The sequence below is a fragment of the Ovis aries genome, chromosome X, assembly GCF_016772045.2.
Source record: "Ovis aries strain OAR_USU_Benz2616 breed Rambouillet chromosome X, ARS-UI_Ramb_v3.0, whole genome shotgun sequence".
NCBI lineage: Eukaryota > Metazoa > Chordata > Mammalia > Artiodactyla > Bovidae > Ovis > Ovis aries.
Genome location: NC_056080.1, coordinates 61,430,766 through 61,448,350, shown reverse-complemented (window position 1 = coordinate 61,448,350; position 17,585 = coordinate 61,430,766). Strand labels below are relative to the sequence as shown.

At 37.2% G+C, this 17,585-nt stretch overlaps 1 protein-coding gene across 2 annotated transcripts in view; it reads right to left on the bottom strand.

Annotated features, from left to right (window-relative positions):
• Window positions 1-3,220: 3,220 nt before the first annotated feature.
• YIPF6 (Yip1 domain family member 6) overlaps window positions 3,221-17,585 on the bottom strand; it is a 32,314-nt gene continuing 17,949 nt past the window's right edge. Inside the window, exons 2-7 of one of the 2 annotated variants that reach the window (XM_004022148.5) lie at window positions 17,263-17,391; window positions 16,182-16,260; window positions 13,066-13,108; window positions 10,564-10,689; window positions 9,821-9,978; window positions 3,221-7,892 (exon numbers count right to left, since the gene is read on the bottom strand). In XM_004022148.5, the coding sequence (XP_004022197.1) occupies window positions 7,774-7,892; window positions 9,821-9,978; window positions 10,564-10,689; window positions 13,066-13,108; window positions 16,182-16,260; window positions 17,263-17,391 (654 nt within the window). In that variant the 3' untranslated portion in view covers window positions 3,221-7,773. The remainder of the gene's footprint in view (window positions 7,893-9,820; window positions 9,979-10,563; window positions 10,690-13,065; window positions 13,109-16,181; window positions 16,261-17,262; window positions 17,392-17,585) is intronic. The other variant, XM_012106839.4, reaches the window with a different exon arrangement.

The window sequence follows — 17,585 nt, the reverse complement described above, 5'->3', positions numbered from 1 at the left end:
GTTACAAAGAGTTGGACACAACTGAAGTGACTCAGCAAGTGCACGCAGGTCTCACGTCTACTTCTGTGGCAGGGAGGATATGAGCACCACAGATGACACCTCACAATACCAGTAAGGGAGGAATTCTTCAAAAGAACTAGAAAGAGGATGGAAACGCACATTGAACAGGCAAAAGCCTACTGTGGCAGTTGAAATTATGAGAGTAGATTTCACTATGTAGGGACTTTGTAGATTGAGAAGAGCAGGAGGCAGAGAGGAAGAGGAGCCCATTAATAAGAAATAGATGATTATGAGAACACACAGTTTGATATCATGGACAAGAGGAAATTATTTCCAGGAGAAATTAGGAGTGATGGATAGTGTCAATGAAGAAGAGTAGTGTAAGGACTTGGCAATTAGGAATGAGAACACTAAAGTGAGCATAAAAGCCAGAATACAGTTAGTTGAGGTGTTTGTTAGTTACATGTGAGTGTAGACAAGTTTTTTTGAGAAGTTTGGATGACAAGCTCTAAAGCTTAACCTATCAACTATATTCTAAATCAAAGTCCTTTTCATCTTTGGGGTGTTGCTCCCTCAATAAACCCTTTTCCCTGGAGCCTATAACTCTCATGTGCTCCTTCCTATTTCATTGTTAAATATGCACCTATCCACTGACGAAGAAAAGTGTTGGTTTCCTTTTTTCTTTCTTTTTTGGTATCAGGTTACAGTCCTATTCAGGTATTCTACTCTGATGTTACAGAAAGAACAGAGGACCAAAAGCGAAGAAAACTAGGTTATATTCTGATTCCTTTCAGTAACATTGGATAAGTAACTTTCCCTCTCTGGGACTTAACTTTTCATTGGTAAAATGAGCAAATTGAAATCAGTTACCTCTTAAATTCCTTTCATGTCTAATGTTCTGTGTCTGAAAAGACTCTTCCTTCCTTCTCATCTTTCTTTTGGCAGCCCTGCCCTCTATCAACTATGCTTGTCACCAAGACTGAGACAACGCATTCTCTCAACATGCCATCACATCTGTCAGCTCAAACCTACATATCTATGATTTCTACAACTCTCCAGACTCCTATTTCCAGTTGTCTCCAGGATATAACCATTTTGATAGCCAAACCTGGCACCTCTACAACTGTTCTCAGAAACATGGCATTTTCCCATTCGTACAGAAGAGCATCTTTCTTGCTCTTGGCACTTTCTTCTATCTTTCTCCCAATCCAATTTCTCATGTTCTCACTTATTCCTTCAAAGTCACTCTCATCAAGATATTACCATTTCAGAACATTCGGAGGTGCCTGATTTCTTACCATGAGACCTAGCTTATGATTTCCTACTTTTCAATATTTTCAATAATTTGGCCTCACCTTATTCTACTAACTTCATTTCCCCAATTCAGTTGAATTCACTTCATTATATGAGTTATTAAAAAAATCACTGTATTAACAACTTTCCAATTGTGTTCTTAAGAGACTGGCTGGCTTTGTAACCCAAGGCGTATTATTTCATTTCCCAAGCCTATTTCCTTAACTACAAAATAAGCTTAGTTTTACCTACCTCACAGAGTGAAGGAAGATGTATAAAGACAGCTAGAAAAGTGTCACAAAGCACTGTGACTGTGTACAGGACCATGTGCCACACTCACACGTGCACACAGATGGCTTTACAGGCTTGCCTTCTCCCTCTCACCTTTGCTCATGAGTATTCTCTGCTATCTGGAATGCTCTTCCTCCTCTCCTCTTGGATGAAACATTCTCAATATTTCAAAGACTTTCTCTTATTCTTACTGATGACTATGACATCTTATGTGGTACCAAAAATAAGAATCACCATGTATTTCAACTATTATATGTGTCAGTGGAGTAGAAGATATAGTTTCTCCACACAGACTGTAAACTGAGAGGGAGGATAGTCTACAGCACAAAGCTGAAAGCTGTTTTTCACCACACTCTTAAGTTGCATGACTGATCTGGTTTAGTTTAATTGGGTAAACATTTTAGTTTGGCAAGAAACTGATATAGGGGGCTATGGAGTCATAAAACGTGAGTCTGAATCCTGGTTGCACCACTATATCCCTTTGGGAAACTTTTTTAAAAATATAATTTTATTTAATTGGAGGCTAATTACAATATTGTATTGGTTTGGCCATACATCAACATGAATCTGCCACAGGTGTACACGTGTTCCCCATCCTGAACCCACCTCCCACCTCCCTCCCCATACCATCCCTCTGGGTCATCCCAGTGCAACAGGCCCGAGCATCCTGTATCCTGCATCTCCTTGAGTCCCGGTTTCCTCAACTGTGAGATTAACGATAATACCATCAACCTCAAAAGACTGCTGTGATTAAAGATACTGTGGCAGCAGGCAGGTAGCTAAATATGAGCAGAGAAATGGGGGCAGGAACCAGGGTGCAAAAGATCATGCAGCTTGTAAACAGCAGGGGTCCATGGACAGACAAAACAGACTGACATGAAACCACACCTTTTGGGTGATAAGTGTTGGGGAAGCAAAGAAAGAAAGGTGGGGAATCTCCTATGTTCAAGTGTGACCTGCTGCTCATTAGGCTCTCATTACATAAAATTGGCCTTATACATAAGGACCCATCAAGAGCCAACACCATGACAATTACAAACTAAAAAGGACAAAAACCCCTCCCACCCTCTGGAAGATGAAGCTGGGATGAAAATCAGGGAATATTACCCCCAAACCCCTCTTTCCCCAGTGATTATTCCATCCCTTCATTTGTGTACCTCTCATAACTGGCTCGCCAAAGAAACCCAGAGCAACAGCTCTGTCTGCCCACTCTTCTCCTGAGAGTATTCTTGCTCAAGGTCACTTTGCTTTCTTAACTTCCCTGCTTGTCTCCTAATTCTTTTGCAATGAGGCAAGAACCTTAACTTCACTGGGAACAATAGTGAACAGCTATTATGGAACTTCCCTGGTGATCCAGTGGTTAAGACTACATGCTTCTAATGCAGGAAACATAGGCTCCATACCTAGTCAGGGAATTAGTCCCACATGCCCGTGGAGTGGCAAGAAGTTTAAAAACAAACAAACAAAAAAACAGCACCTGGTAAATATTCTTTGCTCAGTAAATGTGACTTCCTTTCTAACCTGCTGGCTGTGCAATCCTACACGGCATTCAATATTTTCTGATGACAGTATATCTGAAAATACTAGCAGCAAATATCCCCCTGCCTTTCAGCATAAGAAAGGCACATGCAAATTCTCCTTTTCCAGTGTTTTTTATTTGTACATTTAATATTCACAAATCATTTTACAGATTTATTCTTTTCACAGGTTCTTTATAGGAAAGATGAGGATTAAAACAGTATATTGAAGAGGACCAAGAAATACCAGCAGTGACGATGCAGAGTACAAAGGCTCTGAAAGAGAACAGAGTGAACAAAAGCAGAATGTGGCCACTTCCTAAGAGGCTAGAACACTAACTTCATTAAGGCAAAACCTTTATTTACTGTGTTATTATTTCTCCCTCCCACCTAGTTTACTCAAGTAGAAAAGCATTCTATTCTCATACTACTACTGCTCTCTGAGGTCTTAGGAATATAGCTGGTACTATATGTGACCAGCGGCATCTCTTGACTATAAACACATGAATAGACAAGTTAAATTTTGATGTGTTAACTATCCCTCTAGAAGAAATAAAACAAAGAGGCAGAAGCTGCTTGATTCTTAAGACTTGATTCTTAAGATTCTTAAGATCCCTTAATGGGGAGGGATATATGTGTCTGGTGGTGCGAGGAGGGGAGGGGCTCAAGGAGTGAGGGCAGCAAACCTAACTCTTCCCAATGTACAACTGCTCTTGTGTTTTTCTCAGATGCTGCTAATGTACTGCTCCAGTACTCAGAAAAAAAAGAACAAGTTATTGACCACCTACAGCTGTAGGTTGTAATGGCTAATAATGGGGAACATACTCTGGGGAAGGGGTGTATTTATTTCATATGCATAACAATGTAATTCAAAACTATTGTCCTACTATGATCTCAGATAATGTGTTTTTCTATTTTAAATCAATTTACTGTGTGACCTTGGACAATTTAATCTTTCTGTCCCTCAATTTTCTACCAGTAAAATTAGGATTTTGGAAAAGACCCTGATGCTGGGAAAGACTGACGGCAGAAGAAGACGGCAACTGAGGATGAGATGGTTAGATGGCATCACCAATTCAATGGACATGAACTTGGGCAAACTTCGGGGGATGGTGAGGGACAGGGAAGCCCAGCATGCTGCAGTCCATGGGGTAATGAAGAGTCGAATACTATTTGGTGACTGAACAACAACAACAAAATGAGGATTGTACCACTTTATGTTGAAGACTGGAGGAGATGCACTGGCCAAATCAACAGACACAGAAAGATTGATGGCTGCCAGGGGGTGGGGAAAAGGGAAAAGGGGAGTGATGGCTAATGGATATGGGGTTTCTTTGTGGAATCATAGAATGTTCTAAAATGAGATAATGGTGATAGGTGTACTATTATATGAATATACGGAAAAATCACTGAACTGTACATTACTTTAAAAAGGTGAATTTTGTGGTAAAGTGTATCCCAATAAAGATGTTATAAAAATTCTTAAAAAAATAGAAGTGTCTGGTACACAGTAAGTGCCCAATAAATGTTAGCTATTATTAGTAGTAATATTATTGTCACATTATTATTTAGCCATCCTATGGCTCAAATAAATCCCTAGAAATTATTTTTAATAAAAGCCCACAGAATCCAGAAAAGTATTTCTATTTTACATATATGATATATGGATTAACATTCACACATTTATTTCTATCCAAATTCTCTGAGAAATGAACAGTTTAATTAAGAATCACAATTTCAGTATTCTACTCTGGAATAAAACAACTGCATGCAATGGATATCTGATCATACCGTGATAGGTTTTAGGTAAATTTCAATGACTTGATGTTAACCAAGAATCTGAAATGATGGGAGATTTTCATTTTCATCTCCAGGAATAAACAAGAAGTCCAAACACAGTAAGTGCTTAGATTATGTGGTGTACACTGTTAAACTTTCAAATATATGCTTACTAGCCTTCTAATCACTTTTTGGGGAACACTTTATAAAAAAACAAATACAGTAAAATGTTTACCATGCCCTGTGATTCCCCTCACCTTGCCCAAAAGAAAATCCCCAACACAACAAAAAGATACAACTCAACTCATGCAATAAGTCACTTAAGAGGCAAAAGGCAAAAGATCTGACAATCAGTGACTGAATTTTAACACTACTGCAAAAAGATATTTGCATCAGTTGAGTTTTTTCTAATCTGAACAGCAATTAAATCCAGTGTTCATCTTTCCTATTGCTAAAAGAATATGACAACCAGTCAATCTCAGAAGTAGGAGCAGCAAGTGATAAACCACAATGGCAGTAATGCACCACATTAGGCAGTGATGCTTACACGCTTGAATTTCATCTAAAACATGAAACCTTCCAATTCTTGGAACAGAGTTTCCTTTGTTCGAGTCCTTTTCCCTTCTGGTCTTGCTCTCTATAATTATCCATGTGCCTCTGCAGCAAATCAGGGAAAGTTGTTTTGAGGGTTACAACTTTCAGATATTCAGGTCTTCTGTGACAGAAAGCAATGCACTTTTTTTGCATATATTAATATTTATTTATACCCTCAAACTGACCACTCATTTTCAGAAAGATAATTTCAAATAAAACTATTCCCTAAGTCACCCAAAACCAACAGATTAAAACAGAACAAGTTACCTTAACACCCAATATGTGTAATACCCTCCCTCTACCCCCAACCACACACAGACCCCCACCAAAGCTGTGGCCTTAGGAATTTCTGATCAAATATTTAGCCTGAGTAAAATTCAGTAAATATTTAATTCCCTTTTAAGAAGCATGATTATTTCTTTAATTTTACATTATAATCAATGGGACAGATTGCAAAACAACTTTGGAAGAGTGTGTTTTGTGAGAAGTTAGAAAATTTCAGACAGTGGAAACAGATGACAAGTTAGGACCAATTTCAAACTTAGAACCAGTTTCAAATATTTCAAAATATAAATATTTATCAGTTCAAGGATGAAATATTGGCTTTGTCCTAACAGGATTTATTCTGAAATTGTAAAGGGAAATTGAAACAAATACATAACCAAAATATCTGGACAAGACTGGGACACAGAGAGCCAACTTTGCAATGCTCTGTAATTGAATATCATTCCAAGGACTCATTTGTCCTAGTACTGTTCACTTGGTCTTGGTTAATCTAGGGATGGGGAAAATATGCTTTTACAATTACATATCTATGTGTAGGCCATCTTCAAATACAAATGAATAAATATTTAAATTCCATGATAAAGAAAAAATGTGGAATAAGAAATTGCTATCTTTATAAGTAACTGTATATTTACAATGAATGTTTTCTGCCTGACTCCTAATCTTTGTCTATTAAGAGTTCTTCACTGTGCAATTTACAGAAGGCAGCAGTTCATATTACCTTAAAGGAGCCCCAGTTAGCTCAGAATCAGCCTGTCTCAGACACTCTGCTCCCTTCAGACTTGTGTGCATAAACAGCTGAGAATACAAGTAGGTGCACATGTGCAAAAAAGTAGCTGTAAATCTAACTGGTTTTACAAATAAAGTCTAAAACCAAGAAAATAAACTGCTATTTCCCAACCTGAAAAACACACCTAATCAAAAAACTGCTAAGCCCATTAGTAGAAAAGGTGGCAGCTGTAAACTCAACTCATCCTATGTAATGCTTTAAGCATCTAGCTGTTCTGTCAATCAGCCATCAGAACACTAAATCTCTCCATGTTCATATGGCTGAGTGCAGCCTTCTGATTCAGCTTTACTTTCTAGTTAGAGGCCAGACTACACAGAACAGTAAGAAATTCCTTACAGCTATGTTGTATCCAAACTGCCTCATTCTACCCTGAATAGAAAGTGCCCACATGATAATATGCATCAGGGACCTACCAATCTAAATTTCTGAGGTCTTCTACTTGGGTAAGTTCAAGCATTGGTCCACTAAGAGCTTCAGTAGAAGAAAAATTACATGTTCACTGCTAATATCTTAGCTTGCAAATGCAGAACTTGGGAGTAAGACTGAAAATTAAAGTGTCACTGAGCTGCTATTTAACACAGCAGAGAGGTGACTATACAGAAAGACTAAAAAAACTTATGCTTTAGATGTCCTTTTTTTTTTTTTAAGCAACAAGTTCAGAATTGTCTCTAATCAAAATCTGAATTTTGGTTAGTGCATGTTTTCTCCTCCCACATCTATGAACCCCCTTCCCAACCTCTGTCATTGTCTTTTTAAGCTTAAGAGAAGTAAAATAGACAGACTATCCCTTCTCATTTATGAAAAGAGAATATTCTAATAGTCATAAGGCAATATGTTTAAGAGCTGCACCTGAACTGGTATTCTCAAAACTGAAAATATAGTTACCAACTCTATTCAACTTGCAGAATGAATCCATGTTGCTTTCCCAAGTCATTGGCTGTCACCCAAATGAACCACAGTGATCCCATCATGCCTTAGGAGGCATTATATTTTGTGTACTATGCACACATATTTTAAAGAAATAACATTAAGAGGGAAAGGACAGCTTTTCAAACATTAGTTCCTTACATAAATGGTGACGGTGCTTTATGGCTCCTTTATAATCACCTCACACACCCAGTTACCAAGTAACTCCAAAACAGACAAAAGAGGGCCAGAGGCAAAGCTTCATGGTGAACTGCATCTCTGAGATGAGTTTTGAATTCCCTGGTTTTTAACTTCCATTTACTGAGGAGTGAAGGTGAGAATCATCCAACTGATGACAAAATAAAACAAGAAAACAGGATAAACAGCAAGGGCTTTGCGGTTTGGAGGCTGGCTATCAGCAAGAAAAGCTGTAGAAGCTAAACAAAACAAAACAAAGCAAAAGGAATATTTAATACGAATGTCACAACTATTAACATTTACTAAACTTGAATGTGCTTGGCATAGTCTGGGACACAGAATTATATACTACAAGTTCAGTTATATTTGTGACCTTAAAACTGCATTTGGCAGCAGCTGAGAGCTGCTTGGTTCAAGTATAGAAAGCTTCTTTCCTACCATTTTAGATAGAAATCTTTCTAAAAGGGGTTTCTTACACTTTTATGAGAAGCTACTGAACTGTACTAAAAAGGATTACAAAGCTCCTATGGCAAATGGTCTCACATGTTGTATTTTTTGAGTAATTGTTCTTATTATCAACTGTTTTATTATTTATCTATTTCTCTGGCCGTCCCAGGTCTTAATTGCGGCACACTGGATCTTCATTGCCACGTGTGGGATCTTCACTGTAGCATGTGGGCTCTTTAGTTACACTATGCAGGCTCTAAGTTGTGGCATGTGGAATTTTGTTCTTTGACCAGGGATCAAACCCCAAGCTCCCTGCATATGGAGCATGACGTCTTAAACGCTGGACCACTAGAGAACTCCCTATTAGCTCTTTTAGATGTCAACTCTCTTGACCATTCAGGAAATACCTACTCATCTTTTTATTCAATAATGATCCTTCAAGGAGATCTTTTCTGAACAACCATCTGGCATCCTACCACCCCAGGTAGAACTGCCCACTTACCTCTTCTGTGTCCCCACTATACCTGGCACAGACTTCCATTGCCCACCTGGAACACTTTATGGCCCTTAAGTGTTTACATGCCTAGACTGTGAACTCAGAGGATAGACACCATGCCTAGCACAGTGCCTGACACATAGTTTTTGCTTAATACACTTTAGCTGAATTACAGGTACCTCTCTCTCTTCTAAGATTCCACTTGCTGAACCCCTGTGGGCCTGGACACTGGATAACTAAGTTATTTAGAACTACATGTACAGTAAATCATCAGACTCTAAGTGAGGGAATGAGGGGTTCTTCCATAGGCAGTTTTTAAATAGTATTTGGGAAAGCAATTCTGGCATTCCCAAACCTTAGTTTGGATCACTTCTTGGCTTTTAACCATTTTCTAAAACAAAGAGATGTTACTGCACACAAAAATATTAGGCAGCCTATCTATCCCATTAAAAAGAAGCTGGTGAACACTTTCAGTTTAAGGGGGGATTTCAAGAGAATTTTAGGGATGTACAAATAATGAATAAATAGCATTCATTGCCAATGCTATAGGCTCTCCTTAATCTTTAGCAGAATTTTCTACTGAAGCAGAAAAGTACTATGTAATGATATTTAACAACCTCTACTGGGTGGTGCTATAGTACATTTCTAAAAAGGTATGTGATCTACTTGGGTTTCACACTTGACTCCCCTATTCTCTAGTTATGTGTCCTAGGGCAAGCTGCTTAACCTCCCTGTGTCTGTTTCTCATCTATAAACATGGAACCAATAAGAACACAGTTTTTATTTATTCCAGTTGTTGTGAGGGTTAAATGAGATGACATATATCAAGTACTTCCAACAGTGCCTGGCCTACAATAAGTAATCAGTAAATGTTAAATATTATCATGATTAATTTGTCTGGAAAAGGCTCAAGTCATTTCTCAAGTCACCTATGCTTCCTATATGCCAGGACTAAGCTAGGTCTAGTGTAATCTCCTTTCCCAACCCTATCCATTATTTAAAGATTGAAGAAACAAGAAAGATGTGACTTCACATCTCAGAAGTCCAGATAGCCAACTCAGATAAGATGGACATTATCCCTACTGAGAGCAGATGGTTCTATGGATAACATTAGCAAGACTCATATCACTAACGTGACTTATAAGTTACACTGCTCATCTGGTCTTTGTCTCTAACCCATATTTTCAGTCTGCTCTGCTACCACAGAGATAAGTACATTCTTACCTACTATAGACCAGGCAAACATGATGATCACCACAAAAAGCCGGACCATGAAGTTTATTGGTCCTGGCTCAGCCAAAAGTACCAGCCGGCAAACCAGCAGTGCCATTGTCAGGGGAAGTATACAGTATCCCAGCACACAAAGGCTCTGAAAAAAAGATCTAAAAACAACATATATCCATAAAGATCATAAATATAGTTGATCTATATCATGATACAATTTATTATACAGATTTCTATGTATCGTGGATCATTACTTTCTTCCAGATAGATATTACCTATACCCTAATGTTGATTTTACGAGGATAGACCTCTGTATTAAACATATGCCTTAGTTTTTCTCTCACCATACTCTCCTCCTCTCTACTTAAATGCCTTAACAGTCAGCCATTTAGGGCCTAGATGATCTACTCTAATTCCTAGAGACCTCTTTCTCCCACTAAACCACTAAGATTTTGTTTCTTAATCTTTTCTGGTTTATAGACCTATTTGAGCATTTGTTGAAAGCTATGGGGCATCTGTTCCCAAAAACAAATGTAATCTTCTAACACAAAATGTTCTGCACATCATTTCAGGGGCTGGAGAGAGAACATCTGAAGCTTATCAAAGGACCCCAGATAATTTAACATAATTTAATTCAACTAGGTTATTTCTGTTCAGTGTCTTTAAGAGAATTTTCTTTTTGCTCTCATTTATTTTGATTTTTCTTTGGAAATGGAAAAAGGATGCATTTAAATAATACTCACATGTTTCCTCCAAGAAGTTTTGAGTTGAGGGTGATGGTAACTGCACCAAACCAGACAATGACAAACACTTCTGCAAACTGGGGCCCTCCATCTTTTTCGCTATCTACAGAGCCTCTTTGAAGCATTCTGTGACAAGGAAATGGCATGAGAATTGCCTAACCTTATTTAGAGCAACACAGTTAAGGTACGGGTTCTCAAACTTTGAATCAGGGTGCTGCTCTATATCTTACCTGAAGATCTCTTATAGGGTGTACAAAAGGAAAATGCCTCAAGTATATGGCAAGGCTCCCTTATTTCAAATTCCAAATCCCTCAGGACTACAAGGGATGCTCCCTTTGATCTTGTGGGAATGTTTAAATGGATTACTGAAGACCTTTTTTGGTTAAGCAGAGGATATAAACTGAAGGGCTAAGTGTGACTCACAGACATGAGGTTGCTGGTCCATTTACTACTTTTAAAAGGTTTTAAATTCAAGTTGATGTTATTTTAAAATTGGGAGATTTCACATAAAAATATGTATTTCTGGATTTTCTTAAAAAATCAGAAGAGGTTCTATCACCGGGCCTGCATTTCTACATGGCAATAATCAGGTGCAGGTGACACAGCAGCAGATTCCTTCACAAGGGCTTTTGGTCACCAATTTGCAATACATGAATATACACATTTGAATTTGCAATTCTTGGGTTAAGATTATAGCTCTGGCATTTAAAAATGCAAACAGCCTATCTGTTTAGTTGTTGATCTTTTAAAAATCAAAGCATACAAATTATCACTAAAAGGCTTTCTTTGAAACTGAGTAATTGAACAGTCACTTAAATATTAAGAATTTAACACATAAACTGTTTTGAATTTTGGACTTACACTTGTACTCTGTGTCATTTTTTTCAGTAACAGAGTAACATCACCTCAAAACTTCTTCTTTAACAACCTCTTCTTATTACAAAGTAGAGACAAATCACACCGTAAGTCTTGCGCTGCTATGCTATTTGCCAGCACAGGCTTTTGTATTCTATGGTTCTGCATACTCCATTCCAAGTCCTGACAATTTGATGAGATGAATGCTAGCCCTGATCACTTGTTCTCTGGAACTCCTATTATTTCAGCATGGTATGATAGAAAGAGGATTAACTGTACTGGAAGGCAGGAGACTCAGATATTGATCCTAATTCTGTCACCAGATATGTAAACTAGAGCAAATCACTTGATGTCTTAGGACTCCGATTTTCTTCTCTGCAAATAAGCAGGATTAAATTCTATAATCTCTAATCTTTCAAAACTAAAAAAGGATATGCTCAGAGCTTTTAATATAAACACTTACATCAAGGCACTGGATTATGTCCCTTGATATGGTTATTAAAAGCATACGATAGAGCACTCCACGTTTTTACCTAAATTACCATGCACTTGACTTTACATTTAAAAAGGGTTAGAGAAGCCAGTAAGAAATTTGAATCTACAATCACAATAGGTTAGGCCTGGAAAGGACCCACAACCATCTACTTTTATAGATATGGAAAAGGAAACCCAGAGAGGTTAGGTAGGAAGAGATGTGTAATAATCACAGAGGTAGAGAATGGGCAGTCAAGGAAACCTGAAGTGGAATTCCAGGTCTACCACTGATTGATTATGTGATATTTAGTTCAGTCCTCAATCTCTTTGAACCTGAGCTTGTCTGTCAAAAGAGGAGAATAATATTCACTTCTTGTTATGGGGATAAGAGAAGGTATTTAAAAGTTTTTTTAGAGGCCCAAAGTCACTCTGCTGATAGCAAAGTTAGGATCAGAACCCAGAAATAGATCCTAGTGTAGTATTTTTTCTACTCTACCAGTGGTTATATTACCCTCTCCAGCAGAACTTCTGCTTTCCTTCTTCTGTCCTCTTCCTCTTTACATACAATGAGTATGGAAAATATAACACTTTGTGATCTTGCTTTGAACTCAATCACTTCTAATTTAATCTCACTTGTACTTTTAGTAAAATTTTAAAGAATTATGTTTGCAAATAAATACTACTTTAATTATTTAGTACTTAAAACTTTAAGATACTTAATTCACTTAGCTTAATGATGGGGGAGGTAAATGAGTGTGAATAAATGCTGAAATGACTAAAACATAGTAATGACTATAGAAATGACTAAAACAGGGTAAGAACTCACTGATAAATGGGGGAGGGAGTGTAATTTTCATATCTTTAGTTCCATCACTCTTTGAACTGATCTAGAAAGCTACTTGACTTTTTAGATTTAAATGCATAAGGAGTATAATTTGTCAAAGAAGTCCAAAATGAAAAATTCTGAAAATGAAATGCAGTAGAAATTAATAATGCAGTTGAAGTTAAAGTCTTCTATGGACAAGACTGATAAATCATTTTGATACCATGAATCATAAGTAACTGTTAATAAAAATCAGAGTATCCAAAAAAAATATCCCCTTCAATTTTGAAACTCCATGAAAAAAGTTTAGTCTATCTCAAATGATAAAGAAAGGCAATATAAGTACTTACAATGCAAGTGTCACACAAAGGATCAAAGGGCCCCATAAATCCCCTACAAGAAAAGAAAAGACAGAAAATTGTTAAGACACAGGCATATAGTATTTTCTGTCTTTTATTCTGCCAATCTTGGCATTCAAGACATCAAGGCTTTCTCTGTCTGCCCAAACCTTCCACCTCTCCTATCCCTCTGGTGGCCTTCTCTGCTTCCCAATTCTGAATGCTTCATATATCCTTTAAATTTTGCTCATTTCATACAACACTAATCACCCCTCTCCTCAGCTACTACAGTAAAGAATCTGCCTGCAATGCAGGAGACCAGAGTTCAATTCCCGGGTCAGGAAGATCCTCTGGAGAAGGGAATGGCAATCCACTCCAGTATTCTTATCTGGAGAATCCCATGGACAGAGAAGTCTGGTGAGCTACAGTCCATGGGGTTGCAAAGAGTCAGACACGGCTGAGCGACTAACACACACACCACCTACTAAGCCACATTCCAGCAAGCTATCATTAAAGACCAATAGGCAAGGAGTCAGAAGACTTAAATGCCCCACCCTGCACAGTTGGAAAGAAGACTAAAGCCAAGTCACTTCACCAATCTGAGACTACGTTAGACAAGGCAAGTATAATCAGGCTCATCTCAAAAATACGAAAAATGAAGTTGAGAAGAAGCAATGTGCCCAAGTAAATATAAACAGTTAAGTGTGGGGGTAGGACCAGAACCTAGAAACAAAACCAGAATCTTCTGATTCTTACTATAAAGTCCTTTCTACTCTACAACACAGCTTCCCTTTCATAATTACTACACTGAACCAATACAGAACTGTTGTTCTTATAAAGTGAGAAAACAGCCCAACATTGGTAATTTCATAGGGTTAAATATTAACAAATAACATGAAAACTTTTTGAAAACTATAAATGCTCTGCCAATATCAGGTCTAAGCATGGTGGTTCTCAACCAATAGCTGTTGAGTGATTAATACACCAATAGTTCAGTAACATAAAGCTTAAAGCACAATTATCTTCTTCAAACAATATGTAAAAAGGTACATACTACTTCTAACTTTAACTTCACTTGTACATAACTTTACCTGAAAGAGTAATTTTGACACCACTGTGGAAAGTTTGTAAAAGATGTAAAAAAAAAAAAAAAAGAAAAATCAAAATCCTAACACTCTAATAGACTATGTTTACTAGGTAAACAATAAAATGTTCATCTCCCAAACTGAAACTCCAACCTATTAAACAGTAACTCCCCAATAGCCCCTCAGTCCCTGACAACCATTTTACTTTCTGTCTCTATAAATCTCACTATTTTAGGTACCTAACCTAAGTAGAATAATATATATTCTTTTGTGTAAGGCTTATTTTACTTAGCATAAAGTCTTCCAAGGTTCATCAATGTTGTAGCATGTATCAGAATTTCACTCTTTTTAAAGGATAAGTAATATTCCATTCATATATGGTACCTACCATGGTGTATATAACATACTTCATTTACTCATCCATCCACCAATAGACCTTTGAGTTGTTTTCATCTGCTGCTATGAACATGGGTATACAAATATCTCTTTGAGTTCCTGCTTTCTAGTCTTTTGAGTATATACCCAGAAGTGGAAGTACTGAATCATGTGGTAATTCTCTACCTAATTTTCCAACGAACCACCATGCTCTTTTTCACAGTGGCTGTACCATTTTATATCCCCACTAGCAGTGCACAAAGGTTCCAATTTCTCTACATCCTTACCAATATTTGTTATTCTCCATTCCTTTGATAAGAGCCATCCTAATGGATCTGAAGTGGCATCTCATTGGGTAAGACAGCTTTTGTGAGGAAGAAACTTCAGCCTCAGAAAAGTTACCTGTCTTATCCAGGATCACACAGCTTGTGATGGAATCACTATCCAAAATCACACAGCTAGTGATGGAATCACTATCCAAAATCACACAGCTAGTGATGGAATCACTATTCAAAACCCAGATTTGTCCATGCTCTTTCCACTATATACCAGCTGTAAGGCGATGGCACCCCACTCCAGTACTCTTGCCTGGAAAATCCCATGGATGGAGAAGCCTGGTAGGCTGCAGTCCATGGGGTTGCAAAGAGTCAGACATGACTGAGCGACTTCACTTTCACTTTTCACTTTCATGCACTGGAGAAGGAAATGGCTACCCACTCCAGTGTTCCTGCCTGGAGAATCCCAGGGATGGAGGAGCCTGGTGGGCTGCCATCTATGGGGCTGCACAGAGTCGGACACGACTGAAGCAACTTAGCAGCAGTAGCAGCAGTAGTAGTAGCAGTAGCAGCAGTAGTAGTAGCAGTAGCAGCAGCAGCAGCAGCAGCAGCAGCAGCAGCAGCAGCGGCAGCAAATCATCTGTCAGCTTCAACCCACAATGTACTTTGCTGAAAAAGCATTCTGACACTGCATCCAATCACCACACAGTGATGGCACATTTGCCACATATCTGACATCCCTATGTTACAGCAGAAATGCTGCCAAAATAGAAGGTACACTCATATCCAACATCATTGTTACTATTCTCAAACAACTGAGTCTTTTTTTTTTATAAAGGGTACTAAGAAAAGCCAAGAATGTTTGAAAAGAAAAACTAAAAGTCTAATAATTTTGAGAATAAATTCTAAATAATAGCATAATTTTCTGCAAACACTGTTTTGGAATTCTTAAAGCAGTCAACAATGATTATTCTGAAAATAGAAATGTCAATAAAGCACTATTAATTTGTTAATCCTTAATGGGTATTAGCTATTACTCTAATGTAACATTTAAACATTTTGTCTTTCCCTTGGAGATCATTAAGTTTCTTGGCTGAACAAAGTCACCATGTGTTTGCCATTTACAGAAATATTTTTTGCAGTGTCTATCACAGCAGGTGAAAATATACAGTCTATATTTATTGATGAGGACAATATATTAAGCAAAATCTTCCAACCTCTGAAATTCCATCCTCAATTTTTAACTTTTTTTAAAACATTCCTCTATAATATATTCACTTACATATCTTTCATCCTGCAAAATGATATCAGTTTTATTACCACAAAGCCTTATAAATGCTTATGATAAGGTATGATGAAAAACAGCAAAGCCTCAAAAACCACACATACTTACAATCTCTCAAAAGAGTATTACTTTTCCTTGGGTACAAAACATGCATGAATTTTTTCCCAACAGCTTTTAGATCACGCATCTGAAAGATAAAAACAATATGCTGTACTGTAATGACCAAGGCTACCAAGTAGCCCCTTGAATTTGCTCAAATTTTTTTTTTTAATTTCAATCCAACTCCAGTCTAACTCCTTCACCATACAAACAAACCAGAGAGGTGGGGTTTTTGTACTAACTCCTTTTTCTATTAACTTTTCCTTTAGCTCCTAAAGCCAACATCTAACTTTTACTATATTCATCAGTTCTGTTGATTTTGATTTTTTAAACTCTGCAAAAGAGAAATATAGCCCTCTTAATATGCTACTTAAAGAAATGAAAATAATAGCACTAGTAAAATCTGTTCTGCAAAACACAGCATCTAACTTTCAGTTCAACATGATAAGGTCACAAGAGCCAAAGGGCCTGCTCCTAAGCTACCACACTCTTCACAATATGTAAAATCAATTAATTTTCAACATTCCCATTCATTCTGGCAAAAGAATCCTAGAAGTCAGATTTTTAAAAATCAAGACATTTGAAGAAGGGTACAGTTATTTAACTTCTCAAAATATAGTTGAAGTAATTTTTTCCTAAGTTTTTCACCTAAAAATTTCTTCATGTCATTAATAGTTATTTGAAAACATGATTTTTAATGGTTGTTAACCGTTCTACCACATAGCTGTAACATAATCTACTTAGCCAATTACTCTTCTGTTCAACTTTTCCCCACTATAAAGACTGCTATAACAAACATCTTTGTATAAATATTTTTCTTTTACAATTATCTTTGTATTGAATTTTTTCTCCTTATACTATACCTAGAGAAACAGAATTATCACCTTAAAAAAATGTGAACGTTTTAAGTTCCTTAATATCCATTACAGCCAAAATGATTTCCAAAAATTATTCTCTAGGGGAGAATCTTAAATTTCAATAAATAAAATACACTGAAAATTAGTGAACCAAACAAAAATATTTTACAAACTGCTATTAGTTATTTAGCCCATTACACTGAACAGAAATTCTCTCAACTCATCTAACTTACAATGGTATTCTGAACAGACTCATTTAATGTAGAGCTGTCAAATTCCCGAATGCGCGATCTCACAGGAATGGTGATTTCTCCTTCCACAGGGATGTCTTGTGAGATAGATATATCAGAAAGGCCTGCAAACTGAGAAGAGTTAGGGAAAAAATTTAAAGCTTGTAATAAACTGCAGGATTCCCCCAAAGGCATCATTTCCCAGTGAGCAGGACTATACCTTTTTATAGGGTTTTATACAGTTTTTAAAGTAAGGTGTTAGTTCACCAAACACTGAACAGTACAGTGAATTAAAATTCTCAAATACTTGTTTCTTTTAAAGAAGG